At 32.8% G+C, this 10,701-nt stretch overlaps 1 protein-coding gene across 1 annotated transcript in view; it reads right to left on the reverse strand.

Annotated features, from left to right (window-relative positions):
- SLC12A6 (solute carrier family 12 (potassium/chloride transporter), member 6) overlaps positions 1-10,701 on the reverse strand; it is an 83,130-nt gene that overhangs the window by 40,279 nt on the left and 32,150 nt on the right. The window contains exon 2 of the mRNA XM_008588355.1: positions 2,656-2,700. Coding sequence (XP_008586577.1) covers positions 2,656-2,700 — 45 coding nt within the window. The remainder of the gene's footprint in view (positions 1-2,655; positions 2,701-10,701) is intronic.

Here is a 10,701-nt window from a genome sequence, read left to right on the forward strand (position 1 = left end):
AAAAAAAAAAAAAAAAAAAAAAAAAAAAGATTTTGAGGCTGGGGCCAGCCCCATGGCTCACTCAGGAGAGTGCGGCACTGGTAGCGCCGAGGCCACAGTTTCGGATCCTGTATAGGGATGGCCAGTGCACTCAATGGCTGAGCGTGGTGCAGATGATCCCCTTACTGGTCAAAATAAATAAATAAATAAAATTTTGAGGCTGTAGCTAAAACAAAGATATTTAGGACAGGAGACAGAAGACAGTGGTTCTTTAGAGCATGAGAAAAAAGGAAAATGTAATCTGATCTAATAAACCCAGGAGAGAGAGAACTTAGGGTAAGCAAGATAAAATTACCTGAAAATCTGGCCAGAAGACTCTGGATAAATCCTGAGGTTTGTTAAAAATTGAATGCAATTTAGGTTGCCAAATGAGATTAGTATCTGAAGTAGTATCTGTGCAAATACTGTCAGGATTTTTGGCTAATACAAAGAGAAGTGATCATTCACTATCATATACTATTTCTTTTAGCCTATAATTCTCCCAGTATCTTCTACTACAGTGCTTAATTGAGAACAAAATCCAGCTTAGTAATAATGAAACTGTACCAACTACCGACTGTCCATTTCATTAGCTAAGTCCTTCCACACCTCCATTTTACATGTGTCCCTGGTAAGATAATTACTCTCAAACTTCTCTGCCTGTCATGTATGTATCAGGGATGCAAGCAAGTCAATAGTTTAGTGGGTAAGATGTGCTTTTCATGGTCTGGTAAAATCTATCAATGAAATTTTAACCATTCCTGATCCAAATATGAAATTTTTGTATAGAGAAGACTAATTTTGAGCAATGTAAATAAGCTGTCCAATATAAAAGTATAAAAAACAGAATAGTGACAGCCCCAATACCACAAGGCCAGGACCCTGGTGATCAGATTTCTACGTTTAGAATAGTATTTGCTTAAAAAATACTTATGAGTGTCTAGGGTGCCAGGTACTGTTCTAGCACATAAACTCACTCAAAAGAATGAGAGTTAAGATTTCAATAACTCAAGGACTCTTCTAAATCCTTAACATAGAAAGCAAAAAAGAAGTACCAAGTTTCTTCAACTAGTATTCTAAAGCTTTTTATAAACAAACAAGTCATTTCAACTACTTTCTCTATTTTGGACTTTTTTATAGCTTATATTTTCCACAGCTGCTCTACACATATTCAAACAGCTAAAAGTTCAGCAATATACAAATAAAAATAAACCTCAGATCAAAAGACACACGCAAAATGGCTGTTAATATATTAAAAGGTCCTTAACTTCACTCATAACTAAAGAAGTATAAATAAAAACTAGTTTCTACTTTCATCTATTAGGTTAAAAAAAATGTTAAGATTGATAATACCTACTTTTAATGACAGAAAGGCAAGCATTACTCCACACCCTGTCATAACTAAAGAAGTATAAATAAAAACTAGTTTCTACTTTCATCTATTAGGTTAAAAAAAAATGTTAAGGTTGATAATACCTACTTTTAATGACAGGAAGGCAAGCATTCCTCCACACCCTTGGCAAGCATTACTCCACACCCTGTATTGGTGGGAATTTAAATTGATGTATCTTTTTGAAAATGTGCATACCCTTTGAGTGAGGAACTCCACTGTTAGATATTTATCCTACAAATATACTGGCAATGAGAACGCAGGGATATAAGTAGAAGATGTTCATTGCAACATAATTTGTAACCTGGAAACAACTTAAATGCTCATAAATAGGAAACTGGCAGAGTAAATCTATAGTGTAGGAGCACACTGAAATATACTATTCTGCCACAAACAGGAATGATGCAGATCTTTAAAAAACTGATAATGAGATGTCCAAGAAAAAAATGATAATTAAAAAAAGACAGTCTGTATAACAGATAATAAGAATATAACCTCATTGACTAAAAAAAAGTCATGTATAATAAGAAAATTTATAATTAAAAATTTCTAGAAGAATTCCCAAGCAAGTATTTGGGGTAATGGAAGTGAGGCAGCAGGGAGGAGATACTTCAAAGGACTTTCACTTTCTTTAAATATACCATTTGAATTCTCTGAATTCCTTACCAGAGTATGTTTTATTTTAATATTCTGAAAATTTATCAGTTCTGAGATCTGATGAAATTCTTGTCAAATTACAAGCTTATTTCAATTTAAATAAGTGATCCTAGAGAAAATCAATTCACTTCCATATCTGGTTTCACAGATAAAGAACTATAATACCAATTTCTATGGATTATTTAAGGCCATGCTATCTATAAAGTACTTTCAGTAACTAAAATAAAAGTGATCAAAAGAACAAGAAAAATAATAAGGGAAAAGTAGCTGCAAAGTCCAAATTATTATAGAGTATTATAATATCTTCTTTTCAAAATTATCTTGGAAATAAGAAGTTCTAGATTATTTTTTTAAATTACGGACCATGTAAAATTACTTTTTAAGATAACTAAATTGAGTCTTAGCAATCAATTACAGAAGTAGTTTCCTAAAACTTACCAAGTTGGGAACAGAAACAGCAGGAAAAAAGTTGAGTGAAAAGTAGAAAAGGAGGGGATAGAAAATAAAATTAGAGAAGAGTGTAATGTCTGTTAGTATAAACGGGAAAAGGATGATTTTAGAAAAAGTCAATCCCCGCAGTAATACTATACCTAACAGCTGGCTGTGTTCCCCTGTGATGGAGTTCTGACTCGGGTCTGAAAAACAAACAGTTGAAAAGAAAAGAAAAAATGAATGATCAAAACAAATAATTCCTTAAAAATAAGCAACAAAAGTCAACCAATGAAATAAGCAAAAACTTTAAAAAAATAGAAACATTAATGAAAGGATAATAAAAATATAAACTATTGTAAAAAATGATAACATCTCTCAAAAAGTTAAGCATAGAATTACCACATGATCCTGCAATTCCACTCTTAGATATATACACACAAAAGAACTGAAAACAGGGACTCACACAGATACCTGTACAACAAAGTTTATAGCAGCATTACTCATAAAAGCCAAAAGGTGAAGACAACCCATGTCTTCCTATAGATGAACAACTAAACAAAATGTGGTGTACAAACACACACACACACACACACACACACACACACATGCAGAGAAGAATTTTATTCGGGTATAAAAAGGAATTAAATTCTGATACATGCTACTACATGGATGAACCTTGAAAACATTATGTTAAGGGAAATAAAGCCAGACACCAAAGGACAAATATCATATGATTCCATTTATATGTAAAAATCGAGAAAAGGCAAATTTACAGAAACAGAAAGTAGATTAAAGGTTACTAGGGGCTGGCTGTAGTGGGGTATGGCGCATTACTGCTTAATGAGTACAGTCATGCATTGCTTAATGGTATACATTCCAAGAAATGTATCATTAGGCGATTTCATCATTGTGTGAACATCATGGAGTGTACTTACACAAACTTAAATGGTACAACCTACTACATACTTAGGCTATCATATAGCCACAGTTATATATGCAGTCCGATGTTGACTGAAACTTTGTTAGGCGGTGCATGATTATACAGAGTTTCTGTGTGGGGTTATGAGAAATTTTGCAGATAGTGGTAATGACTGCACAACATTGTGAATATAATTAATGCCATTGAATTGGACACTTAAAATGGTGAAATGGTAAATTTTGTGTTATATATATTTTACCACAAGAAAGTAAATAAAAAAATAATAATCACACAAATTTAACCAAGCAATAACAGTCCCATAAAGGCAAAGGATGGTTCAGTGCCTATGGCATGAGTTACATTTTCTCTTTAATGACAAAGGAGCATATGGCCAAAGTAGCTCAAAGTCAAGACATAAATAAAGCACCCATTACTATGAGCAGATATATTCTGATTTGACTTTAAGATAAAATGACTAAACTGGCTTTTATAAATATCTATTTCTTCAGTAATCTGAAATAAAATTGGCAATAAACCAAGTTCCTAATGCAAGACATATTGACAATCACCATTTAACAATCAACCGTTTGCTTATTTTAAAGACTTGAAAAACATTAAGGGTTAAATATGGAAAAGACCCTGAGCTCCACTTTCCTCAAAGATTAAATCTCTTGAAATTCTGAGGATTACATCTGGCTTCCTTGAATGTGTCTCAGAATAAAAATAATTTTAGACTGGGGTTCTGTGAACAAAAGGAAAAAAGTTACATCTTTATTTTTACTAACCTCTTACAGAACTTTAGCATTTTCTTCAATTATAATGTAGGTAACAAATTACAGAAAAGTACCTATGATATTGTCAACAAGAAATATCAGATACTTTCATATCACGATTGCTGTTTTAGACAAAATTCAAATACTATTTTCCATGGTCCATATAAGAGTGTACTTCAAAAGTTCATAGAAAAATAGAATTAAAAGATAACACAAATCGTTTCATAAACTTTTTGAAGTACCCGTGTATACTTTTATATATAATTTAATTAAATCTAACACTTTAAAATAAGGCAGAAACAATCAAAATACTTAAAAAATTCTGGTTTCTGATGTGTACTAGAGTATACTTTACACACTTCAATCAAGGAAGGATTTTTCTATTCTAGAATATTTTGCCAAACATACCAGTAAGTGAATTCCCAGCTCTTACGTCAAACTTGTCTTACTTCCTGTCTAAGTAAAGAATATTGGTTGTTCTTGCACATAAGACAACGTACGAATAACAGTTTTACAGTAAGTTGATGTATTAGGTCTCTTCCTCCCTCTCTCCCTCTTTTCCACTTGATCTCTCAGGGAAAATTGGGTCCTATCAATATAGACAGGCAGGTGTGTAGGTGGCATAGAAAGAAGAGCAGAGCAAGAATCACAGAATTTTACAACTGGAAGAACCTTAGTCATTACCTAGATCTATTCTTGTGACTCTAAAGGAAAAGCTGGAGAGTGGTTATCACATCATATGCAAGGGTACTTCAAAAAGTTTGTGGAAAAATAGAATTTAAAGATAATATGAATCTTTCCATGAACTTTTGTAAGTATCCTTGTATTCTTCTCCCTAAACCATAATAACACCTCTTCTCAAGATCCTGATTCTCAGCTACTGTCACTAATGGGAATGCCTTATATCTCTCAGGTGTGCTGGGACAGAAAAGTTGAGAACCTCATTTCTTAATATTTGTAGTTAAGAAAACTAATGCCTGGGTTAATGAGTGGCCAAAGACCCATTACACTACTGCCAAAAGAGAAAAGTTAAAGATATAGCCATGAGGCCTTGAGAACTTATGTTCATGCTTCTCAATACTCTGTAATTCAAACTTTCTTGTTCTTAAAAAAAAAATTTAAAAAAAACAAACAAACAAACAAACAAACAAACAACAAACTTTCTTGTTCTAAAACAAGGTATAACAGCCTAAAACAAGTTATCTGGAATTGCCAGAGAATGTGTTCTATAAATAGAAAAAATAAAAATCTCAGATAACTCAGGCAGACTAGATATGGTTTTAGGGAAGAAAATACAAATGACTTTTTCTTAAAAAGAATCAACTCCTTCTGTACTGTACTGTATAATATACTTCCTTGCCTTCTGAGCCATGCATATGTGATATATGTGCATTCTATAGTAAAGCCAAGACTATTCCTTTGAACACCCTCATATTTGAGATGAGTAGAGACAAGTCTTTTGTGTAGCTCCCTACAAGTTCAACTTAGATTTTTGTTTTTCATTTATTTTAATTAAGGGATTACAGGGCAATTCTTACTTGATACCTATTTGGTAATTTGAACACTAACCTCCAAAAACCTGCAAATGCTTCATAATTATATGTAAAAGCTAGGTAAGTCTGGGAGTACAAAGGCTTATGAATCCACTGTTATAAAACTAACCATGCCCATAAAAATCACAATTCGAAAGTGAATTTACATTGAAGAATGTTTCTGGGTTTGTAATCCAAATTGTGTGGTCAACATAACATCGCTCTGAGATATATCTGAGCATCTTTCTACTGCCCTGTATTTGAACTCCCATTTAACATTTTTCCTCACTATGTCTTTGGTGAAGACACATCCATTTGCCTAGGACTGGGAGTTGTCCTAAATATTATTTAAAATGACATTTATTTTAACCAAATTACTTCCCATAACAAGAACCAGTGCCAATAACGTGACTATTTTTACCCTTCGATGGCCTTCATAAATTAAGCTACTCCTAGGTCATAATATAACCAGGTTATAATCAAAAGCCTGAGATACTCTACAAGTCAAAATGGTAGCTCAAATAAAAAATAGAAACAAAATATATACCTTTAACAACAGGTAGATGCAGTCAGATAAATGAACTGAAATATTTCCTTGTAACAATAATGATATAGTAGAGTTCTGCAAAAGGGCACTTCCTCAATACATTTGATTTATCCTGGGTAAGTGGTAAAGAACTAAGGTTTTGTTTAGTTTCTTGTCATGTGCCTTGGAGAATAGAGACAGAGAACAATGTTTGTGGGTGGTACTCACTTGCAAAACTGCCCCTGTAAAGTTTTTCTGAAGAACTTTATTATATTCCTTAGCTTAATCTTATAGCAATAGTCTTTTCCCAAATATCCTTTCGGAATCACTTCACCTACCATTCTTGGTAAAGATTTTGAAGCAAATAAAGGCTAACCTGTATCTTACAGCTAAAACTCAGTGTAGAACGTTTTAATCTTGATTAAATATAGAATCATAAATTTCATTAAATAACACAATAGTGAAAATTGCTGCCTAATTCTGTAGATAAAAGAAGTAGGCATGACCAAGTGCATATATATCAGGATAACTAAACTACTATGCTACAAGCTATATTATCTAGACATACTATAGAAGCTATTTCAGGTCTATAGTTATTTACCAAACCCCTGAAATAACTGGTCTTAACATATTTCTAATTTTCCAGACTCCAACTTTTTAAAAAAACCAAAGTATCAGCACCATCATAAGAAATCACTTTAACTCAGAATTAGGCTAGATGATTAAAGATGGAACCAAAGACAATTACTCTAACATTAACATTTATTAGATTCTGCCTCTCTACACGGTACATTCTCATCTTGGTAGAAAACCTAAGTAGGAAAACAAACTGAAATAAGGTAAAATCTGAAAAATCTATCCTTTGCATATAATAGATCCTAAACTTATTGCAATGAAACTGGATGGACCTAGAAACATTAACATGAGATTAACTGGGTTTAAATAGATGAGTGAAAAACAGTGGGCAATTCTAGACAAAGTAATTTAGCAGTAAAATGGAAATGTTAACCAATGCACACAAAAGTTAATAAATAATTAGTTCTTTATGTTTCTAGCCTACCCCATATAAAGGAGAGTTGAAGGATTCTTATTTGAATTTTTAATATAAGAATATAATTTTAAAAAGTTATTTAGAGGTTACTCATGCCCTCAGAAAGGTCATTTAGCTGGGATTTATAGTTTAGTTCAAATCACTTAAATGACAGATTTAAATTCAAATCACTTAAATCTGCCATTTAAGTGATTTGCTATAGACTGATAGACATGGATGGAATAAGCTGTGATAGTAGCAAGGAACCATGTACTTCATGTACAATACAAATTCCTTAGTGCTTAAGTATATATTCTTTAGTATAGTAATAGAAATTTGATAAGAAAATAGTTTGGGGCAGAGGTGGTAAGAGATAGACATGGATGGAATAAGCTGTGATAGTAGCAAGGAACCATGTACTTCATGTACAATACAAATTCCTTAGTGCTTAAGTGTATATTCTTTAGTATAGTAATAGAAATTTGATAAGAAAATAGTTTGGGGCAGAGGTGGTAAGTAAATTTGGCAAATCCATTCAGTAATTGAATAGATTTCTATAACGTATAATTTCTCATACCCTTCAATATGCTAATGGCTGCCTAGCTAATCTCCAAAAGAAGAATATTTAGCATTCCTAAATATATCAGAAGAGATAACTTATTTTGTATCAAATACCTTGTGCAATTAGTGTACTGTGGTACACGCTTCGGGAAATGTTGAATTAATATGTCGATATATAAAGGTTAAAAGATAACTTCCTGGATCATCATTCCCATTCTCTCACTCACTCAAACACATAAAAATACCTGCAGGCTGAACATTTCAGACAGAGGGAATAGTTAGTGCAAAGACCCTGAAGCAGGTGTGTGTTGGCATGTTCAGTGAAAAGTATGGAAGCCAGGTGACCACAAAATAAGCAGGGCAAAAGTGATAGGACATTGCATAAGGGACATAGGTGGTGGGGAAGGAAGCACAGATCATCTGAGGCCTTGTGCAACACAGCCAGGACTTCTGATTTTACTTTAAGTGAGATAGGAAGCCATTGGAAGGTTTTGATTTATATTTTAACATAATCACTACAGTTGTTGTCTGGAGAAAAGATTGCAGGGAGCAAGCAAGGAAGTAGAGGAAGTAGAGAAAAGTTAGAATGCTCTTACAATGGTCCAAGAAAAGATGTTGGTAGTTTGGATCAGGTCACAAGAAGTAGACTTAAATTCTAGGTATGTTGATTAGGTATGTTTCAAAGGAGAAACTGACAAGATTCGTATGCTGATGCACTGGATATGGGGTGGGAGAGAAAGAAAAGAGTCAAAGATTTTTCCACAGCAGTTAGATGAACAGAGATGCCATCTACCGAGTTGTGGAAGACTGGGAGAAGAGTAAGTAATCTAACTCAAAGGCACAATGCTTACAATGGGGTTTTCAGGCTAGCTAGGTAGAGTGTTCTGTGCAATGGCAAATCAGCGGCATAGATGTTTTTGTTAGGTGTGAGCACCCGACAAATGATACTAAGTAAGAATTCACTGAAAGAGATAGAAGTGATGCAAATGTCCATCAACAGATGAATGGTTAAACAAAATGTGGTATACACATATAACGTAATATTATTCAGCCTTCAGAAGGAAAGAAATTCAGACACATGCTATAACACGGATGAATAAGAAATTCAGACACATGCTATAACACGGATGAATCTTTAGGACGATACACTAAATGAAATAAGCCAGTCACAAAAAGACAAATACTGTATGATTCCACTTATATGAGGTATCTAAAGTAGTCAAATTCATAGAAACAGAAAATAAAATGATAGTTACTATTGCCTCAAGGAAGGGGAAAATGGGGAATTGTTCAGTGAGTACAGAATTTCAGTTTTGCAAAATGAAAGAGTCCTAGAGATCAGCTGTACAACAATGTGAATACACTTAACACTAGTGAACTGTATATTTAAAAATGATTAAGACGATAAGTTTTATGTTATATTTTTTTTTTTACCACAATTTAGAAAAAAAGAATTCATTAACTCCTTATGCTTTTGGCACATATACTGTGGTCTTCATTTATAGCATTCTTAAGATTAAAATGAGAGCTCAGCTTTCCACTAGCTTCTGATTTTCCTATGTGTATTAATTCTCCAGCAACCCTATCTCTCAAGTCATAGTGTGCTTCAGCAGAGGATAACATATCATAAAGCTTAAATATCACGATGTCTAAAGTAGCTACAAAATTACTTAATGCTATCACAACATTGCTTGACAAAGACCAATGAGGAAGAAAATTTGATTCATGCCAAAGCAAAATGTGTTTTTTTAAATCTTGATTTTTTAAAGTTTAAACTATATACTTTACTGACTGCCCTGACCTGTAGCCAAATATACATTTGAATCCCAAGTTTGGAAGGTAGTTTATTGGTGCTTTTTTTTTCATTTTGTTTTTTTCCTCTATAGTTTGTTTTTATTTCTATTATTTTATTATTATTAGTTGAATGACAAAATTGTATGTATTTATTGTGCATAATCTGTTATTTTGAAGTACATATACATTGTGGAATAACTACATCTAGCTAATTAACATATGCATTACATCACACAGTTATTTTTGTGGTTAAACTTAATACATTTAACATCCACACTCAGCATTTTTCAAAAATACAATATGTTAACTATAGTCAACATATTGTACATATTGGGACTTATTCTTCCAATCTAACTGAGATTTTGTATGCTTTGACCAACATCTCCTCAACACATAGTTGGTAACCACCATTCCGCTCTCTAATTCTATGAGATCAGTTTTTTTTTATTCTACATATGACAGAGATCATGTAATATCTGGCTTATTTCACTTAACATAATGTTCTCCAGGTTCATTCATGTTGTTGCAGATGACAGGACTTCCTTCTTTATTATGGCTGAAGAGTATTCCATTGTATATACATACTACATTTTCTTTATTCATTCATTTGTTGATTTTGAGAGTTGTGATACATGGCTTTAAGGATGTGACAATTAGGTAAAACAGAGAAATTAGTAAAATATGTCCATCTGTTGCTATCAGGACTGATCATTTTAAAAGCTGGTTAAGGTAGAGGATCATAAAAATGACCTATACATTAAGATTTTTAACTTAAGATATATAAATGCAAAAAATGTACATTAATTCACCAATCTTTTGATGGAAGCTACATGACTTTGCTGACTGAATATATTGATTATCTTTTTTATATAAATTACACCCGTAAGGCATTAGTCTGTGATTTCCAGTATTGGTTTAAAAACCTTTGTGGACTGGCCAGTTAGCTCAGCTGGTTAGAGTGTGGTGCTGATAACACCAAGGCCAGGATTCAATCCCTGAACCAGCCAACTGCCAAAAAAAAAAAAAAAAAAAAAAAAAAAAAAAAAAACACTTGTAAAAAAAAATCTAT

The sequence above is a fragment of the Galeopterus variegatus genome, unplaced genomic scaffold (genome assembly GCF_000696425.1).
Source record: "Galeopterus variegatus unplaced genomic scaffold, G_variegatus-3.0.2 Scaffold4786, whole genome shotgun sequence".
Lineage (NCBI taxonomy): Eukaryota > Metazoa > Chordata > Mammalia > Dermoptera > Cynocephalidae > Galeopterus > Galeopterus variegatus.